This window comes from Xiphias gladius, chromosome 11, assembly GCF_016859285.1.
Source record: "Xiphias gladius isolate SHS-SW01 ecotype Sanya breed wild chromosome 11, ASM1685928v1, whole genome shotgun sequence".
Taxonomy (NCBI): domain Eukaryota; kingdom Metazoa; phylum Chordata; class Actinopteri; order Istiophoriformes; family Xiphiidae; genus Xiphias; species Xiphias gladius.
The window spans coordinates 17,198,453-17,220,495 of NC_053410.1; the positions used below are offsets into that span (position 1 = coordinate 17,198,453).

General features: G+C 39.7%; 1 protein-coding gene across 26 annotated transcripts in view; it reads left to right on the forward strand.

Moving 5' to 3' along the window:
- The window catches only part of LOC120796508 (neurexin-1a), a 241,461-nt gene that overhangs the window by 210,833 nt on the left and 8,585 nt on the right, over window positions 1–22,043 (forward strand). For 14 of the 26 annotated variants that reach the window (XM_040139431.1, XM_040139432.1, XM_040139438.1 and 11 more), the window contains one exon: window positions 16,126–16,213. In XM_040139431.1, the coding sequence (XP_039995365.1) occupies window positions 16,126–16,213 (88 nt within the window). Of the gene's footprint in view, window positions 1–16,125; window positions 16,214–16,699; window positions 16,703–22,043 lie in introns of all 26 variants that reach the window. The other 12 variants (XM_040139437.1, XM_040139442.1, XM_040139436.1 and 9 more) reach the window with 2 other exon arrangements.

Sequence of the window (22,043 nt, forward strand, 5' to 3'; positions counted from 1 at the left end):
TGAATGAGAAATTCTACACTTATGTGTCAAATATTCTCTGTAGTGGCTCTGTGCTTCCTGCTAGGGGGGCGCCTACTGTATGGGCCTAACTGTCATGTCTTAATGAAGTGTCTGCTCCCTATAGCGTTCCTGGTCACACCCAATTAAACCATAATGCACTTGTGTATGCATTCACAAACAATGCACCAGCTACTGTACACATACACCAAGAAGTGCTACTCACTTCTCTTGTCTACTGATATGAATTGGGCTGTTCCTACCTCAGGAACCTAGGGAAAATTAGGGCTTCCCCCATTGCTTGTGCTCATTGGAGAGAAATTGGAGATATAGAGCATATTATCTGCTGATGTCAATTTGGAGCCCAAGCTGCCAACCCACACAGGTCTAATGGCCACAATAGCTGCCAATGGTCAGGCACTTTCAGCATTTTGGTGACCTAGCTCTCATTAATCTTTCTCTGTGGTCCTCAACAAAACTTTTTCATCAGTTTAATTTGTGAGATCGCTGAGTTTTAGAAAAAACAAAAGGTTTTTGAAAGTCTGCTGACATTGTATTTTTTCAGATACATTAGGTAACATTTAGCAACAAGCGCTGCAAATGTAAGTGTGTGATATGATAGTAAATGTTTGCAGTAAATACTGAATACATGGAAGCCAAAGCTTTTTGTAGGGCTAGTGGACAAAATAGAGGAAAATGTCAAGCTGCAGAGAGATAGCATTTAATACCAGATGATGTTTAATCAAAACCACTCAAGGATAAGAGATAGAGCCCTATGCAGCTGTTACCCTCCCAGCAAAAAAATAGAAAAAAAAACCTCGAAAGCCTGCTATCTAGAAGAGCCATTGAGAGCCCTTGACAGTGATGGATCCTCACCTGCATTGCTCTGTATTATCAACCCTGGCCAGCACACAGGCAGTGTATAAATCTCACGAGTGGTCATAGTGCGATGCTGCCATCCACCACCAGTACTGTCTGCAGGAACAGCCTCTAAAGTTGTTATTGGCTCCAGCATCATGGAGAGACACAAGAAAAGACAACTCCAGGGGGCAAAATGTTGTTAAGTAAGGTCTTATGTGGTGTATAGAGCAGTGTTACAGAATGGTGGCCTTACTTTGGGGATGCGTTAATAAGTAGAGCACAAAATTTTATGCGTTCTATGTATGTTAATACTCAATCTAGTATCAAGTGATTTAAGAATTGAGGGATTTTTTTTAGCCAGTGTTAATAGCTCTTGTCTCAACTCAACATTAAGTATCAGTCCTGCCTTATAATATTAGTAACTACTCTGTGACTTCACATTTGAATAAATGTAGCAGACACCCATGAGCTGTGGTTCCCAAGCATTTTGTAAACCACAGCATCCCTTTATAATATTTTCTTTCATTGGTTGTTAATATATCTTCTTCCCTTCTTCTCTTCCTTTATGCAAACATAATTAAAAAATGTAGTTTAAGTAAATGTCATCTGTTTTCTGTTGTGATGAAAAGTTACTAACGTACATTAAAACAAGACAAAGAGTCTAAAGCCATGCTAGCAACTCTGTGAGGCTGCACAGCAGTGCTTTGAGCCAAATGCTAACATCTACATGCTAACATTTACAGTGCTAACATGATAATGTTTAGGAGGTAATATTTAATAGTGTCACCACTTCTGTTTAGCCTGTTAGCATGCTAACATTTTCTGATTAGCTCTAACCCCAAAATATAACTGAGACTGATGGGAATTTCATTAGTTTTGTAGGTCAAAAACTAAAGTATTGGATAATCGGATTTGATGCTAGATGAAAAGTCAGGGGGTCAACAAAAGTGTTGTACTTTTATCTTCAAGGAACCTTGAATATCTGCAGAAAATGTAACAACAATCCATCCAATAGTTGTCAGGAAAATGTCAGTAGGATTTCTGCTCTAGGAACCTTGAATATCAAAAATAAGACAACCCTCTCTCAAATATAATAGTAGGAGCAATGTTTTGTACAGTATTCAGGCCAGTATATTATTTCTTAAACACAACAGTCATATTTTGAACTCATCTGACTTTTCACACTTACCATGTTTTTTTCATAACCTCTTTGCAAATGTGCAATTTCTGTTTTATAGCTTGTTGCTGGTGGAAATTCAAGAAATACAGTATCATAGCGTGTTCCCTATAGCTAGAGAGAATGAATGGCCACTGTGTCACATCATTGCCACCAAATAGCCAATTGGCTCCACTATTTCTGAATTAACCCTAGGTGAAGTGCATGTAATGGCCGTTCAGGGGAAGTGAGGATCATTCAAAACACATTGTATGGGCCATTTCATTTGCGCTCACAGCCTAACTCACCGGCTCATACAAACACACTATAATAAACTTAGTGTCACAGTAATCTTGTGGTGAAAAATCTTCTGTAACTTAGCACCGAATAACTCCTCAGTCTGCAGCTTTTCTCCTTTTATAATCATCCATGCACTATGTATTTTTCTTGTGTCTGGTGCTACCTTTAGGCATTGTTGTGATTGTCCTGATACTGGTAGGGATTATTGTTTTACAAGCTAAGGCTATAATAAATCTGCACAGCCTAGATTTAATACTAATCCTGCATGCATCAATATTCAGACCGGAGACTTATCTTGGGTATTAAGCACTCTTCAGGCAACTGCACACATGCAATGCTGGTTCCTTAATTGTGCTAGATGATATCATTCTTGGATGTGAGTTTAAGGATGTTTCAGTCTTCATTTAGTTTGAGATATGTGATATCTGCTTTTATATCTTGACATTGCACCTCTCATCTTTAGAGATAGATTTGACTGTGAGCAAGTTTCTCTCATAGCCAAATAAAACCATCAACACTATCCTGCAATTGAACGTCATATAGATACACAGTAAACAGCTATGCAAAGCTACTTTTTACTGTATAACATCTTTCGCTTGGAGATCTAGCATTAGAGCCTTATCAGACTGATCTGGTACCAGTCAGCGAAATTAATTTTTTGTTCAGGTCACTACAGTTCTTTTGTAGCTCTTTTGCCCAACAGGAACGTAATAAGCCGTAATCTCGAGCCTCTCTTGACCTGAACTTGTAAGACGCAGTATAGTTTAGGTTCTACGTTCTGCCTCGTTTCATCTTCCTGCAATAGAAAACGCCTAACCGTGAGCCTACATTACTAACCTGCATAAACACAGACTCTTTCACTTGCCTAACGTACCTCTGTCTTTCTACAGCCATTTTGTGCTTCTGTATCTGTAAGATGGTCATCAGTTTCCTGCATTTCAATTTCAATTTTACCAAGTTACTAAGCAACAGACTGCTATCAACAGTAAACTAAGTTGTTGGTTTTTTTTGATTGACAGGCATACACGTAATTGGTCGAAGAGCACCTTTCTCTTCAACTAACAGAAAAAATACAAGTATTTAACAGCAGAGTATAGTGTATTTGCCAGAACTGTATTCTGAATAGCCAGTTGTTAAATTTAATGTTCGTACTCATTTTATTGCAGAATAAAAAGCATAGGTTGAATTTGTTCATTTCATGGCGTTGATGAGTTGTACCCATCTGTGTTTTTGCTGCACTTAGCCATGTGATCACGACTAATGTAGTACACACCACTCTCGCTGCTGAATTTCATGATAGGTAGTTGATTTGTTTGTTTGTTTTTGTAAGCTTTTATTGCTTTTTGTTTTTACTTGAAAGTCACGGAGACGGACGAAAGATACCAGGACGTTGCAGTTAAATGATATGCAATTTGTCCACAAATGAAAACACATGACACTTAAATGAAAGGCAGAGTCTGGCCAGCTCATTTTCCAGCAGATGTAGGAATGATACACAAGCTGATCCATATCCCATTAGAATGAGAGTGTCATGAAAAAGTGAAATTGTAGTTCTAAAAGGGCCCAAAATATTATGGACTTCCTAATGTCAGTCCATTCCTCATCTTCCTTGACTTTTTAGATACAATTTCTCAAACTTCTTTGCATCTCTTTATTTACATTCCCTCCTTTGTGACTGGTACGGATCAAAAGAAATATCTTGATATTAACATTTTTGTTTTTGCTTTTAAAGTTAGGCAGATGTTCTAATGTAATGTTGCGAAAATATTTTTAAATAATGACTAAATATTTTTAATCCAGGAGGTTCTTCTCTGAACTGTTACTGACGATTCATCACAGTTAGCACTTCTTTCCCAGTTTTCTTGACACATACTGCACTTAGTGCACATTTTTTGTTAAAAATCCAGCTGGAAGTTGTCTTAATGCTCCTCCTCAAAAGGACTAATACAAACATGTACAACCCAAGCTGAAACATGGGAGTCTTTAAGTACAGTAGGAAGTTGTTGAGTCTTCACAGAATATAATCAGAGCGCAGATGATTGTACAGTTTTTTCTCTGCAGACTTCTCTCCTCATTTGTATTAAAAGGAACGTTGCTCGTCACTAACCAAGCGGAACTGTTTTCCTCTACTCATCTAGGGGCAGATCTTATTGTAAGATGAAAACCAGACTTTTTTTTCCACCTAATTTCTACCTCTGGGTGCTCGCCAATTAAAAAACAGACACGTGCACAGCAAACTGAGAGGTTACTAAGGAAACACACAGTGTCCCACATTAACAGGGACAAGGATTAATCAGCAAAGGTTCAGTCATGTTGGGTGAATCTTATTTCATTCAGGAAATTAAACCTAACCTAAGCAGTATATCTTCGAGTCTCATGGACTCGAAGATATACTGCAGTGTTTAGTCTGAGTGTCAGTGCCCTGTGAGGTTGTGGTGCCTTCAATTATTCACAGAAAGAAAACATCCTCGGGATAAGATTTCCCCTGCAATGCAGATGTAAGGGATTGACCAACCTGCCACTGAGACATTGTAAGCTTGAGGAAAAAAGAGCGAGCGATGGTTGTCAAACGGGTTGCTTCACTGACAGGCACACTATTCATTTTTCTGGTTTTATTATATTTATTGTGGTTTGTTTACTTATGAAAACGCCCAAGCCAAAGAAACAGAAAAGCCAGAGTGGATAATTCAATAGCCACATGCCTAATAACACCAATCATTTGATGAGAGCAGAAATGGAAATGTAGAAGGACAGCCCTCCTGTGCAGCACTTGTGTGTCTTGCTGACCTCCCCACCTTGCCCCTAAAGTGAGGTGTGTGTTGCTGTAGGTGGTCCGGCTGTGTCCTGCCCTAGGCCCAGTCATGGGTTTGTGCCCACCCAGTGCTGACAAATGGCTAAGGAGGTAACACTGTAGACCTGCGGTGGCCCCAGGCCTGCGGCGTTCACTCCCAGCGACAGACCATATCCATCATCTCAGCCTCACCAGGGGCCATTATGGAAACTGCCCTTCAACACTGAGCTGTACACAAGGAGTCCATGTGACTTGCTGATCCAGTCCACCATGGCAGGGGTGAACACATACATCCCGAGTGTGTTCACATGATTTGATGAATGTTTGCATTTTTTGATAGTTAACCGCAGAGGCAGGCTTGTCTGCAGCAGGTTGATGGTTGGCCAGCTGAGGCACCAGGATGCCTTATCTTCCTCTTGTGGTTTATTGTCTGTCTGCCTGTTTTAAACGTTTCCAAATTTTCTACAGCCAGCATCAACATACTTACTTCCATTATTACGATAGTCAACAAAGAAGCATCTTTGTTTTTGCAGGTTTCACACTATTGGCAGTGTTAAAGAGGACTACAGACTGTCCCACTAAGTCTGTTTGGATGACAAAAATGAAACCTACGCAGTGTGAATGTTGTCTCTGTTATTTTATAAAGTGCTGGTTTGTGCTTGGAGGAGATACTGGCACTGACAGCTTTACAGCATGTTTTATAGACCATATTGTTGTCTCTCAGGATATTTCCTGCTATGATTTGCAGAAAAAGAAAATTGTCCCGTGCCAACTGTTGAATATAAGATACAATTTGTCCCACGGTGCATTGCTCACAACTGGAAGATTCTGGGATCTACAAGCTCCTTTATTTATGTTACAAGTACTGCGAGTCATATTTAATATTTTGGATGTCACCAAAACAGAAATCATATGCTTGTGTTATCCTCAGATAAAAACCATAATTTACCCTTTCTGTTGTAGAAAACAAATGCACTGCATTGGTATTCAAAGACGATTAGTAAACTTTACAACTAGAAGACCTTGACTTTAGGAGTGTGAATCTATTTTCATCTATCTAATTTTCTGTATCTTGAGACCCAGTGTGGTAATTGAGTCTACAGCTACTGAGAGCCTTAGATTAAGATCGTACTGAACACATATTAAGATGGCTGGTTCTTTTCAGGGAGCAGCCATCTTGATCTGATGTTCAACACCAGACCAAGCACTATAAAGCTGAGTTTAGGGTTGGAGGGGAGGAAATAATAAAGTAACGTCATTACCAGATAGATTGAATTAAGGTAAAACAAATTCCAGGTGCTACAGAAATGAAAAAAAGGCACGCCAGCAAATGAAGCCTGTTAGTTTGTCAAACAAGTCGATAAAAGAAATACAGTAACAGAGAAGTGGCCTTGGGAAAGGAATATAACTCAATTGTCAAGTGGTAGGAGAGTTGTAACAATCTCTGTCCAACTCTCGGCAAGAAAGTTGTGTGTATTTCTCAAAATTTCAAACTATTCTATTAAATCTGAATAAAATCAAATGACAATTTGAGCTTTTCTTTGGCAAGTTCAAAGTTGAATGACAAGTCAGAGGAAAAACTGAGAAATGAAAACAGTTTGTATAATTGATTAAGAGCAGATCTAGTCACTAATTGCAGCCCTGAATTCTGGCTTTAATGCTGCCTAAGGGATAGACTGGGGATGCAAAGTCAGTTTTATGCGAGAGACTTCAAACATGGTGACCAATATACGTTTTCCATTATTTGAATTTTGAATTTTTTCATTTTTTTTTCATGATATCCATCCTGAATTTTATTACCGTGTGTTTTGTTTCCTCTCCACTGAACGAGACCATTGCTCATTAGTTTATAGCGGTCACGCTCAGCCCTTTTTGAGTGACACATCCAGACCTGGAGGACAGAAATCTGATAAGGATGATGCTCTGTGGGAGCTACAGGCAACCTGGTCCGCAGTTGTAGGGCAAAGCTGCTCTTCCTCTTTCCTCATGTCATGTTTTTGCAAACGTTACACATGGGAATTACGCTCGAGTACATTCATCTCAGCAGTGATGGCATCTATATTAGGATGACAAATTTGTTCCTGTCACCTGATGAGGGACTGGGACTGCATGTCAAGACGCAGGTAAAGTCATGAAGACAGTGATTTGTGGCCAAGCTGCATATCTTTTCCTCTCGTGCTCTCTCTTTTCTCGAAACACACACAGCCACATGGTTAGATTTTTCATCTATTTTTAGATCTTGACAGAAAATGAAGAATTGCACAGTCACTTCGGATTGAACTGAACAATTTCCCCAAAATGGCAAGTGTTTGTCTGTTAGCATTTTGATAGAAAGCGCCATGATTACAAGCCATTCTCTGGTAATTGTTATTCCTCCCTCACTCCCCAGCTTATCCTTAGTGTATGATATTCCTCCTGGGCAGTTCTCTACTCTCAGGCCAGATTACTACCAAGGCGTGCTACAGACACGCACAGAGCTCCAGATTCGATTTCAGATAACGAAAATATCAGGGCATCCAGAGGGGGAAATGCTTCAATGCCGACAGATTTCATTTATCTGAGAAGTGTGAAAGCAAGGATAAGGGGGAGGGACAAATTCGACCATGTAATATACTTCTATGGAGCAGTGTTTAGAGAGAGAGAGAGAGAGAGAGGTAGAGAAGAAATGAGCAAGCAAGAGGGGTAGCATAAAAGGGAGATGGGGGCAGATAGTGTCTTATGAATTTCATATTAAGATTTTATCATTTAGAGCATGTAGCTAACAGAAGGCATCCAGCCTTCTCCTGTGTAATCTGCTAGCAGCTGTATGCTACATGGCAGCTGCTTAGTGTGCACACTCTCTGCACTGTGAGGTGACTACAGGCACTTGTCCATATTGTGTGCATATTATTTATATATCCACAGTGATAAATAATAAGCACTATGCTTAATTAGAAATCAAAATATCAACAGATTATCATAAAGCGTACAGAATGTCGTGAGTCCTGAGTTGTATGAGAGGACAAATTGGGCACCAGTCACACATGGTTCACTCTGAGTCAGTAACTGACATGGTGACAGCGTGACGCAGGACGCTGAATGGGAAATGGACTTTGTGTTTCCTCCCACGCAGCCAGACAACTTTCCTGGTTACCCCGGTGCCTGAGCCGTATCATACGCCACGCTATGTGTTGAATTTGCATTAAGGCCAAGTGGATGACTTGTCCTAGGAAATAAGTTGAACGAGGTCCTGAGGGGAACTTGAGGAATATCTACAAAGCAGCGCAGCAGTGCCTTGAAGCAGCAGTGTTAAAAGGAGTTCTCACATAGCAGTGTTCTCGGGGTCTCTGAGAGGGAGTGTGTTTAACGAGGGCACAAGCATATGTACATTTTGAAACACCTGTGTAGTTACTTCATATGCACATCATCTGGTACGGTAGAACTTTACATTCCTGCATTAGCCACTACCCTTCCCTTTGTATCTCTCTCTTAAGTGCAGCCTTTCACTTTACACAACAGAAGCTTTTCTGGGCTTGTGCACCAAGCTAGCAATTGACCTGTCACTTCTCACTCATTGCCAAGGCTTGTTGTTCTTTAGTCCCTGAATCTGCTGTTTTTACTGTATTTATTTCCTTGACTTAACTTCCGCAATGAGAAACTCTTCAACAAACTCCCGAGGCCTTAACACACCACAGTAATAATTAAATCCAGTGCTCTTTTGCAGACATACACATTAACAAAGAACTGATTCTGTACAGACTGAATCCTCCAGACTGTTGATGCGTAAAAGAAATAATCAGACAAGGTGTTTCTATCCTCTCTGTTCCTACTGGGTGTGTTTTATGTGCCCTAATTTTGAATTAAATATATGTTTCAGGCTATAATACAAATGTCATTACCAGCTGGCTTGGGCATGTGTGTGTTTCCGTCTGAAACAATGCTTGTATGTTTCCACACTGTGCTCTGTGGGTGTACCAGGTGCGTGAAGCTGCCTCCCAGCAACTTGTTAAACTGTCTGGGGTGCAGTGACTTAGGCCTTGAGGAAGATGTATGGCAAGACAGGAACATGTTGGTACCAGGGGAGGAGATGGAGAGCCTCTGACCATTTTTTTTTTTTTAATGACACTCTGATACTCTGCCTGAGGTCCAGTTGCAGCAACAGCTGCTTCGTTTTAAATAAAGCAAAGCCTTTCTCCCAAAGGGAACAGTGTCACATAACTTAGCAAGTGAAAACAGCTTTCCACCACAGCCAGTTTTATGTTATGGCACACACAAGCAGTCAAAACAGAAAGAAGTAGATGCCAATTATTCAGAGTTAATTGCCTTTGAGTTTTTTTTGCATGAATTCTCTGGTGCTCTGAAGAATCATACTACCTCCAGAAAGCACTCAGTGGCCTGCTCATGTTCAAAATAATAAAATGCATAATATAATGCCTCGGGTAATTACTGATAGCTCTGAACAATAAAAATTGTTACGTGACCTCACGTTTCCATGTTCCATAAATTTAAGTTGTTAGAGTTAGAAAAGTCAGGATTGTTTATGAGAGAACAGTTTTGTTTATCATAAAATTATGAGGCTGTGGTATTGATTCAGTCCTTTAAAACAGACTATTACTAACAGAAATTTCTAAAAAGTTTTTGAATGCTGTTTATCTCAATTGTGACTATTTTTTTCCCGAATGATATATTTTTTTGTGATTTATTGTTGTAATTATTTTCTCCAGTTTGTAATAAGGAAACAGGATATTGACTTTCAAACAGTTCAATGTGTGTGTTGTCCCGATGACTCATGTGTTTCTAATCTGCTATTAGTTACAAACATATTTTTTGTATAGCAAAACTTTGCTGTTACGACAAGACTATATTTTGTATGTGAACACCATCTGTGCTCAGTGAAACATTCATTTTACCGACAACATTTCAATAACATCCCAACAAGCCTTTTCCTGGGAAAAATAATGAAGCACCTGGTCTTGTTTATTGCTCCTTTGCTTATATGTTTGGTTTTTTTATTGCCCGATGTTTTTTGGCAGTGCCTGTTTTGAAGCTTTGTTGATCCGTTTGCTGAGAAAAGCTGAATCTGAATTAAATCCTCTTCAGTGAGGATACAGTAGAGAGCATCTCCATTTTTACCCCACTGGTTGTTTCCCATTGTTCCTCTCTCTACGCAGTCTCAGTGGCAATCTGTTGTGTCACCACCAATCCTCGCTCCAGAGCTTTTCTTTAATTGTTAAAAAGCCCAGAGAATCAAGATGTTTTGAACATGATAAGTTTTGAACATAATAAGGATGTTGTATATATAAATTCATCAGTGTTTGTTGCACAGCTGAGCTGTGATAGTGATAATTCCATTCCATTGTCTTCCAGCATTGCTAAACTCTATCTGTGTGAGTCCACGATGTTGACAGCTTGGCAGACCAGCAGTAGGAAGAGTGTGGGCGATGGCCAGGCAATACACTGAGCTGAACTCACAGTCTTAGAGGCCCACATGCCTTCATTATTCAGTTGGAATCTATTGAGCATCTGGGACTAAATTATTCATCAACATCGACCTAGTTCCAGGGTGCTAAGTTAGATACTTGGATGTCATCAGGCGTTCTGATAAGAGCTGCTGCTGCAGTGTGATAACTGCCATCTGTAAATAGACAGTGTGTGCTAGGATAATAAAGAGTACTAGCCACCATTTTGTTATTATGGACTGTGGTTTTGTATCTCAGAGGCTCTAGGTGTGTGGAGCTCATTGTAAGAGTAGGGAGGCATTCTTCATCCCGTGTCTAACCATGAGCCAATTCTATCTGCTGTCCCACCGCCTCCCTTCCCTCTCGGGCACACTAATGATGTGTTGCTGCAGGACTGAAGCTTAGGACAACAAACTCACCAACTCACCCAATTAGTCTGTTCAGACTGAAACTCTGGTCTGATCTGGACACTAGCAGGCCACTATCAGTGAAACTCTGCGCCAGCATGAGAAATAATGGTACATGGTTTGAGCAGGAACATATACAGAATACTGATTCTTCTGCTTTTAGGAGCATTCGGAGCTTTGGCTTCAAGGGCTGGTGCCAATTACAGACACGATATAAATAACTTTTTCAGCTATAGTATTGGCTTAAAGTGGAGTCTTGAGTATACCCTCGATATGATTTATCCAGAATTTATCCTGATTGTTATGAGATAATGGGAATAAAAAGAACATGAGGACTATGCCAAGAATAGTATGAACAACCTTGTAGCAGTCAGAGAGTTTTCTGACTTTGCACTGATAATATTCTCTGTGTCCTGAGCTGAAGGCTAATTATACTTATAAAAGCCAGGTATATTCTCAGTTCATTTAGCCCTCCTGGTTAAATAAAGCATATAGAGCATTATTCTGAGCATTATAATTGGTGGAGCTAAACCCTTGGTGCTTTAAAATATTATAATTAGTAAGTAATTATTTCCTCGATATTTCAGCAAACACAAGCCATTTGTAAGTGAAATACACATTCCACATAATGCTGATGTTTTCTAAACATCCTGAGATCCCATTTTCATACAAAGCGATTAAGAAAATAAAACCTGCTACGCAATGGTATTAGAATAAAATATCATTTTTAAAAATGGTATGATAGTTAACATTTTGCATGTAGAAAATAAAAGAAGTAGTGTGGTATTACTTTCAGGCAGTCCAACCCTGGTATCAGTGATTTCTTCCTTGTATGTTCTTGTCTGAAAATAGTGTCAGTTCATGGGGAACAGTTTTTTAGTAGCATGCTTAAATCTAGTGGACTCTGTACAGTATGAGCATGTGGCTCGTAGACATGAAGGTTCAGACATAGTCAGACAAAGATCAGGACAAGTATTTTGGCAAAATATGCGTGCTGTTTAGCAGACAGGAAGGCTTATAATTTGTGATGTTAATGTGCAGCTAAGCCATATTCTCTTTGATTTTTCAATCAAGCCAGAATTTACTGGCTGATAATAGCGCAGCATTTTTGGCATTCTGAAAAAGTATTGGGATTTACACCACATCTTAATGAGCAACAGCTTATGGACATTGAGTAAAATAATTAAATATCAATTTTATTACCGTCACCGATCAGCAGTATAACAAGAGAAAGAGCTTTGCAAAACAAGAGCTTAGATTGAACAAAAACAGGGCTTGCTAGGGGAAAAAAACAGAAAAAGCAAAAAAGGCAAAAGAAAACAGCAAGCATCCTCAGTGGAATACATTACCAGGACAGTAGCGGCATGCTTCAGATAAACCCTTCAGATGCCTTCAGTGTCCTCCTGACTTTCAGCTCGTCTCCAAAGAGACATCTTGTGTGCCAGAGAGCATTCATCAAATTAGACCAGAGAGAAAACAATGTGAAAACCCACGGCTCTCCATAGAGACATGCCGACAGGTTATCACAGAGAAGGTGTCTCTTGCTCTCGAGCACCAGAGCCAGCAGCACACAGCATCCTCCCTGAAGAGCAGCCCTCCTCTCCCTTTCCTCCCTCCCTCTCCCTGCACATCCCAGGATTGAGAGGGGAACACATGCATTCAGAGGAGAAGTGTACAAATTTACTTCATTACAGGAAAGCCACCTGCTCCATACAACAGTTATTAGAGAGTGGCACTGGACACTGTGCAGGTGAGCATTAGTGGCGAACAGATGAGTTTTTTGTAGGGTTGTAGAAAACCTGGTGTCCAGCAGAATGAGACTGCTGACTCAGCTTTAGCGAGGACACGTGGACCACAGCTTGGTCTGGACCTCTCATTAAGGAGGACCACTATCAATCCTCAGAGATCGAAACCAGCATGACAGTGCTAAAGGAAGCACCAGGGCACCTTAGGCTGAGTCAGGTTAGAATTTCCTGGTCCATATCCCCTTTGATGCTTCAATCAGTGCATGTCAGTCGATAGCTTTATTTACTATAATGTATATTAAGATTTATTTTTCTTTTTGTCTTTGTTTATAAATCTCCCTGACACCTTAAGTATTTGAAATGACACTGTACTTAGAAACTATAAACATTTTCATACCTTTTTGTTTAAACACTCAAAGCAGGTTTCTTTCCACAGCATCTCCTTTCATTCCACTTTTTTGTGTATTTCATACTCCCAACTGTCTCCCCAGGTTTTCTCAGTACATCTCATCAGACTGTGCCTTCTGCTGCTCTGAGATGAGGCAGATAAATGAGCTGCGCTGTAGGTTCAACATGGCTTCAGCACTTTACCACTAGATTAATGATGCTTTGCAAGCCCCGAACCTTTGCCTTTAGCATTTTAGAAGTACCTTCATAAAATGAACTACAGGTACATCTCGTTTATACACTTATCTATTAGAGCATCTTTCCTGTGGACATGATGCTCTTCGCATCAGTAACACTGACTCTACTGAGCTAATGAACCCTCCCAGAAACATACTGTATTTCTGTAAAACTCCAGAAAAAGATGCTATTTATAGAGAAAACCTACTTTTTATTTTCAAATCAAAATCATCACATGCATATCCTGTGTTATTTAGGACATCTCCCTCAGAAAAGATCCCCTGAGATTTCAGTGTCCTTTTCTGGCATCTCTGCCAAGCTACCTGTCAGTTTTCATCACAGTGGCTAAATTGCATGGTAAGCCCCTCACATAGCCCACATTGAATTGTCACGGGTAAAAAAGAAGCCAAGCGTTGGAGGAGGACACCATGAATCGTTAATGTTATTGGATTTCAACCAGGTCATGACCACATCAAAATGTTGACCTACACACTAATCCTGGAAGCTACACTGATGCCCAGTAACTTGTGAATTTATTTTAGTGTTGATTTATAGGCTTACGTCCACTACACACACACAAGATTAATTTAGAAGTGTAGCATAGGGTTGATATTTTGATAAGATCAAAGACGGATTGGACTTTGAGATGGGTTACAGGCATAACTGAGCTGCAGTTGCACAGATCTACACACAGCCGTTGTCCTTGGAGGGTGAAATGAACCTGACATTATTTCATGCCTTTGTTATGTAAGAATATATCATGGTTCCCTGTCACTTATTTGAAAGTCAGAATCAAAATGCAGTCCTACATTTATTCAGCTCCTTATAGTTATTGTTGTGGCCCTATAATGTAGGTTTTAAAAGGTCAGAATTTCATAAACTCAAACTACATATCAATGTTTTCTCCTATCTTTACAACCAACCTAAAAATAGACAAATCATAGCTTTAACTTGTCCATTTATCTCATAAACAACTGGGTTCAATGTCTATACCTTTAATTATAAAATCAAAGATTCTCTTGTAAAGACACAAACAAAAATCCATATTCATTATTAGATTTCACTGTGATGATTTGTTTGAAGGCCTCACGCTCTAGCTTTCTGACCGGAATGAAGAAACAGAAGAAATCCAAATATGAACGGACACCCACCTCTGCCCAGGTTATACTACGGGGAGTTAACCTACATCTACTACACCAACATCACACTGTTTCCTCTTCTCCTTTCGCAAATAAATCTTAAGGACAGAGTTGAAGGGAGAGAGAGAGAGAGAATGAGAGTGGTAAGGTGGGAAGAAGAGAGAGGAAGTATTGATTCCTTGATTCCCGTACCTCTGCCAGTGAGCACCGTGTCAAGATCTCCCACCAGGAAAAACAAATCACAAGGCTCAAGTGATGGATGTGGCACTCCAGGTTCCAGCGGTTTTGCCATCTGGATGGCCAACACTTGTATCAGCCTCATGCACAGCAAATTAAATTTACATTTGGACGGCTTCCCCGGGCCTCAACCGGCACAGATGCACCAAAAACAGCCCTCCACCACAACACCCTTAATGGGTTTGATCTATCATCTTCAGGTCTATTATGTAAAGATGATGTTGGTCCGTGTTCAGAATGTCAAAATGATTTTATAGTCACAATAAAATCACATTATGTGCAGCCAAATGGATGTTTAGCCAAATGACATCACCTTTAATTTGCTTAAGATGAGTCAATACTAATCCAACTTTCAGAAATATTGTGATGCACAGTCAAACAACAGTAATAGCACAAATTCAATAAAAGCCAAAGTACATCTTCATTTTTGGTACCTAATGCATTTCTTACCCCTTTCTCTTTTTTTATTTTGTGGCTGTCAGGCACATGCATAAATCAGAGCATGAAATATTAAAGTACAATAAATATTGTCAAGCATGTATTTGGGGATTTAAAAATATTAGCACAAAAGGGTAAGTAGAGGTGCAAGGCTTAATGTATAGCAGCAGCAGGTTATTCTGCTTAGCAGAGCTTGGCCCTGAAGAGGCTGCCATGCTTAAAAGAAATGACCTTTAGCGCAGAGCTGATCAAATGGCCTGAAGCAAGACTATAAAAGAACATTGCAGTATAATGTTTTACAGTGTGCTTTTTTCTGGTCTCTTGTTTGCCCTTTCCCAATTTCCAAGGGGGTAAAATGTATTGTGTTTGGCAGGTGCATTTAAAAAAAGTCTCAAATAAACTTGGTATTTGATTAGATATGGCGGCAAAATAATGAAGCACCTCTATTCTGTATATGCCTTTTTTTGTTTTTTGGATTCTTGTTTTGTAAAAGAGATACTGAAACACTTTGAAAGAAAAAACATAAAATATTGATTTAAACCTCTGCTGCTCTGCCCTTTGTTTTCCACTCTCTTTTTTATACTTTCATGGCTGGTTGTCCTCTAAATGTCAGAGGTGTTTTGTGATGGCTCTTAACAATCCCTTGAAGGGCTATGCAAAGCCACACACGGCAGCACAAATTGAGCATGCGAGTTGACAATTGTGCTGTGAACTTTAGCCTCCACTGTTCTTCAATAATCAGATCGCATTTCTGTAAGTATAGTGTTGCCTGGAAAGCAGTGTAGCAGCTGCTAGAGCACCACGCACTGTGTGACCGTGTTGACAGATAAATCCAGCAGCCAAACAGTGTAGCTGTCTGGATTCACATCTCATCTGCCCTGCAGATGAGATGTGAATCCTCTGGAAACACCAACTATTCTATGTCTTACCCCACTGATGCAGTTAAGTATTTCGTGCCCTCACCGCTCTACCGTCTGCCTCTCTCTTTTCAGACAACCGACGACCTGCTGGTGGCATCAGCTGAGTGTCCAAGTGATGATGAGGACATTGATCCCTGTGAGCCGAGCTCAGGTGGGTTAGGTTAGTCATCTCTTTTTACTCTACTTCTCTCTGGGTGTGTCAGTGTGTCTCTGTGTGTCATAGTCCACCCCAACCAAGACACTCTAGGCTAACACACAGTGTTTAAATGAGCAGATTGGATTTTTAGTTAAAGCTTGAACACTTCTCAGAGGCAGCGTTGCTCTTTTGGCTGCCATTGACTGCAAGATACAGCAAGCTGGAGGCTCTCCTTTCGGTCTGTCTGGGGAGCTTCCATTCTGCCAGGGTACAGTGTTACTGGCTCTTATATTTCACTGTTCAGGAATGTCAAATCTAAATGCATTAAAAAGTGTTACATTAATTTATTACTTTAGTATTCATGGTCTTTTAATGAAAGCAGTTGCAACTAGCTTATCTGGAAATTGTTTTTGGGAAATACACTTATTCACTTTCTTGCTACAAGTTAGATAAGATCAATACCACTCTCATATCTGTTTGCGACATACTGTTAGAAGCTACAGCCAAGAGCTGGTGAGCTGAGCTTAACATAAACACTTGAAACAGGAGGAAACAGGTAGCCTGCATCGGTACAAAGGTAACAAAAGGGCCTACTAGTGCTCGAAAACTCAATAATTAACATGTTATTTACTTTGTTTAATTAACACAAAAGCTTTATTTCTGGGCTAGGTGCAGTGGCTTCCCTATTTACAGTCTTTATGCTAAACTAAGCTTACTGGCTGATGGTTCTAGCTAGCTAGCAAGAAGGCACATATCTCAAAACTACATCTTTAATGTGAAAAAATTCAAACTCCACACTGCTTAAGAGGTGTTTTGTGCATGTCAGAGCAGTTCTTAATGTGTTTTAATTGTGCACCTATTCATCTTCATCAGCTAACGGCCTTTGTTAATGTGCAAACAAGGGCGTCCTCAGAAAGACAGAACAACACACAGTTGTAATTATCAGACCCACATGACTCAAACACATGACAACAAAGCAGGGTAAACCCAGAGAGGAGTGTGTGAGGGCTGATGTTTTAACATGTGTAGAGAGACCCCACTGTTGTTAATTAAAATCTACAGTGAGCAGTGGGAGTCCATCCTGTTGTTTCTCATGTACTAGTATTCACAATAGCTGCATGTAACAGCCCTTGGAGTTTATGATTGTGGCACATATCAGGTGTTTCTCCTCATAAAACAAGCGTTTTGCCACTGTTTTTATCAGCTCTACTGTGACAAATTGGGTTTTTAAATCTCTTTGTTCCCTGCAGTGCCGCCAAAATTTTAATCTCTTACCTTGCCACACATAGAAGGCAATTAAGTCTAACCCTAGTGCCCGACTATGAATAGAAGCATTTTCAAATGCATTCTGAAGTGATGAGAGGCACAGAGAACAATTAAGTCCAGACCCAAGGCCCCCCACTCCATCTAAATGTGCTATCGATCAGTATGTGGTCATAAAACCTCCACTAAATTAATGTCTGCCCCACAGCAAAGACTATCAACTTTCTAGTCTGTCTCGCTTCCTGTTCCTCTGGCCTTCCACTAGTGAGATTAGCTTTTGCCACAGTTACTCTCTTCCTACAACTCTCATACAGCACATTAGAGTGATATTCCCATTGGGTCGCAGCACAATAGATACTTCCAATGTACATCTTCTACCTCTGTCAAATACCATACACAGGAGATTGGTGTGTATACTTATTGACACCAGCAGCTTGCATTAGGACATTTTTTGACAAGGGCATCTGCCAAAACATCAGTTGCAAACTGTGTGATGCTCAGGGACACACACTCCCAGAGCAGAGTATCCCTCTCCTTCTTTGATCACCGAAAGGGATTTGACACCAGAGCCGCGGGCTCCCAGGGTGTCAGCTGTCTAACAGCATACCCTGATTAATATCTACATTCAGAACGATTCACACGCTCTACCAAGCACTCATAACATGTCAGATGTTGTTGCAAGAAGAAGGGGATCCACTGTTGCCCATAATGGTCTACTTTCTTGTATTACTGTTCAGCCAGCTCCTTTTAATGACACCAATAATATATTGTTTTTCATGTATCTCCTTGACAGTCTGTTCAGTCTGCCAACTCAAAAGTAAAGACCAGATTTGTACACCTTTGATATCTCTGTCTCTCTCTCTGGCTTGCACTCAGGCTTCACGGCACATGTATACAGTAGGATAATGTTGGTGCATAAGTGATCCCAAGAGGTGAGCTTTGAAACAGACTATTATGTGAGCTCTCTACGGCTCAAGGTCAGCGCTAGATCATCGTGTATATCACTGGAGTCTTGTCCCACAGCAGTCCCTATCAGCCGTTGAGTGACATCAATCGGTTAAACTTACTTATTGCCATGCTTTATTTCTCTTACCTCCGGAAACCATGGAAAGCCAACGGTAGCAGCACAGCTTATCACCAGGCAGGACTCAGATTAGATCATACTGCAGCAAATTGAATCCTCCCCCCTGGTTCAGGAAACCACAAAGGAATACACAGGCCCATGATGCTACAACACATCTGATCTGTAATAGGAGGCTGGTTCGGGGAGTGTGTATATACTCAGCAGCTGAATATCAATGTTTTACAATTACAGGCACATATTAATGCACCTATGTTTGCAATGCCCATTGTGAAAATGGTTCAGCAAAGTAAAAACAAAAAGTAATAAAAGATATGAAAATATTCTGCATTATGACCTAACATGCCTTTAAGGGCAATTCTGATGTTATAGAAATACTGTATAAATTCTGACATTTAGCTTAAAAGAGTCCTGCATTTTCCACAAAAAAAATATGATTGTTCATTTAAAGGCCAGTATGAAGTGTTGGCCAATCATCTGGAGAAAATCTAGATGCCGTCTCGGTTGTGTGAAAATAGCCTGGCGAACAGTCTATCAAGATGCCGGCTGGTGCTGATTTTCAAGTACCAACCTCATATATGGTGGTGAAAGTTAATGGAACAGGTTGTTGCGGAGCTGCATGGGGTCAAATGCAACACCCGTCTCATACCTACCTGCTTCATTTCATGGGCGTCATGCAGGCCGTTGATGGAGGGCAGCTGCTGCAAAGTGACCCATATCCAAGGTTACATCCTGCAGTTGCTTTTGTTTCTCATAATTTGGTTTTTTTTCTCCTCTGAGTGCTCTTGCTTTTGCTGATATTCCTCCATATTTGTTCAAATTTGTCAAAGTCTAGTCACTAAATCCAGTCACTTTATTTCTTTTGTTGAAATAAAAAACAAAGGTTGAAAAAAAATATATACAATGTTAATTTAAGATTAATATTTAATGTGAAATGTTTATGTGTATATGAAAAATGTAATATGTAAATATGTATGTAAATGCGTTTATTTGTCATATGTCTCTTGACATGTGATTATTTCTTTTTCACATGTTTTGGTCCAAGTATATATATAGCATATTATTATTTCCCAAAATTTTCCAAATTATCAAACTATTACTTGAAGTATTTATGGGTAAGATGTTCAAAATTTTAGTTCTAACTGATCTTATAGTTCATTGGCGTAATACATTTTTCTGTGTTAAAAAGAAATACTTATTGTACAACACCAAAATGATACTTCCTTTATTGTTATTGTAGAAGAAACCCCATCATGCATCATGCTGAAAAAGTTAAGGAAAGCATAAGGGAGCATTTCTTGCTCTTGAATACGCAATGATTCTCCTCTGTACTTCTATGATCTTAGGATCTCCTGTTTTTTTTGTGGCGCAGAGTTCAAAGAAGTAGAGTGATATATCCTAACATAACAGTGGCTGCATCAGCCAGATTTTTGTGTTTTATATGTTTACAATATTACCTTTTCCACCATTCCGCCGTCATTAATTATGTAACATGCAGCCATATGAAATGTTGAATGCCGTGTGAAAAAACTTGGTTTCTTGTAAATTATCCATACAAACTGGCAGCCTCAGTGAGGGCTTTGCTATATGCAGCCTTCTATATTTCACAAATAATCTCATAGTGACTTTATTCTCAGCTCCAGTAGCCGTTCGCTGTGGATTGCCCATAGGCAGGTTAAGGTTAATCATGTCTAGTTTCCACTTCTCTCTATGCTTTCTCATCTTTTTCTATCCTGAAGCATTCTGCAGTGACATTAGCAGCTACTAATGTGTTTGACATTTTTTTTAATAGATTTAATTTATGGGTGGAGAAACAATACACAGAGTAAACCAATAAATCAAAAGGCAAATGAATACTCTCTTTTACCCGATGGCAATGGCTGGAATGCACCCAGCCAGGAGGGAAAAGATTAGAATAAATTATTGTTTCAAAAGTAGCTGTGAGATTAATGAAACATTAAGAGCACCGCGCTGGCTTAAGAGGTCACTGACCACACTTAATAGGTTATTCAATCATACCCAGCTTGAACTCTGTGTGTGTTCTTTCCTTCCTTTGCTGAACACAGTGGCATGCACCTTGCATGCCAACAGACTGCGGCTAGCAGAGATGGTTGAACAAATGAAAAACCCTTCTGACAACTGGATGCCCACTGAATGTGATCAGAGCTCGTGCCCATCTAAAGAGACTGATGACTTTCAAGCGTCATGCAAAACAAATTACTGTGGCTTTTGCATACTTTGCCACTTTATGCCGACAGTCTTATGGAATTTTGCCATTTTTGTTTTTCTGCACTCTTTCAGTGAGGATTATGCCGTCCAATTCTTCTTTCTACATCCAATGTTATATGAAGTGTGTTCTGAGCGAAAACAGGATTTCACACTCACTGTCAGTCTTTCTCTTTACTGATCCCACCATATTTATATTTTCAATTATTTTTATTTTTCAACCACCCATCTTTTGGGTGTGCTGACATTGATGCTAACACAATGTGTCTGTTTATAAGTCTAAGTAGGGCATGAAAGGCTTTGCTTGCCCACTAAAAGAGAAGAAGCCCAGCCAAAGGTCACATATGATGATAGTATAAGTAAGTTAGGGCTTTGAAATATTACCCAGCATTTCACAGTTGACCAATCAATCAATTAAATGCTTTCTAAAGACGTCCTAAAATGCTTCATTTTTCTTAACTGACTCCTCCATCTAGCACCAGTTTGAAAGACCTCTGATCTGTGCACTTACCGATGTGTTATATTTATCATATAATCTTAGCCATTATGTTTTTGTGAGGACAAGAAATAGTCTCCAGGAAAAACAGGTGCTTTTAAAAAATGAAATAAATCTCTGTGGTTGCTATATGTGCTAAAATCACACTTTTAATAGGTTATACTATATTTCTTTCCAAATACAATGAGCATAAAAAACACTAGTGACTCAAGATTCATTCAAAAATATATATATTTTTTGGATTTCATATGCAGAGATATTGGAATAACAAAAAGTGTGCCTTCACACTTCATAGAGTCAGTTGACAGAATAGTTTGTGTCAAAATGTTTAAATAACACAGTGAGAGTCCGTGGATTATATCTAATTATCTACTTGCAGCTTTTGTGTGATCTTGTCAACACAATGATAAGCTCCTGTGTAGCTATAGGCGCTCTGTAAAGATCATAAATATAGACCCTAGGAACATGAAACCGGACTCTTTAGGAATCTAATCAAGAGATGAACTCCAAACCCGTCGCGTTCAAGTCGAGTGAGCTTATTCCACTTCTTTCATGTCGCCTCTTTTACTGAAACTCCTCGAAGCAAAGGCTTAAACTGCACCATACTTTTTACTGGGATAAATCAAACACCTTTTAATAATTCTCACTTGGACCTCGTTTCATGCACACTCAGCTCTCTGTTCATCATCCACCATCAGCATGAGCAGAGCCGCTTCAGACTCACACATGCATGCTGTCATCAGGCATACTGCCAGCATGTCACAAGTACAGGATGGCTTGAATCACTT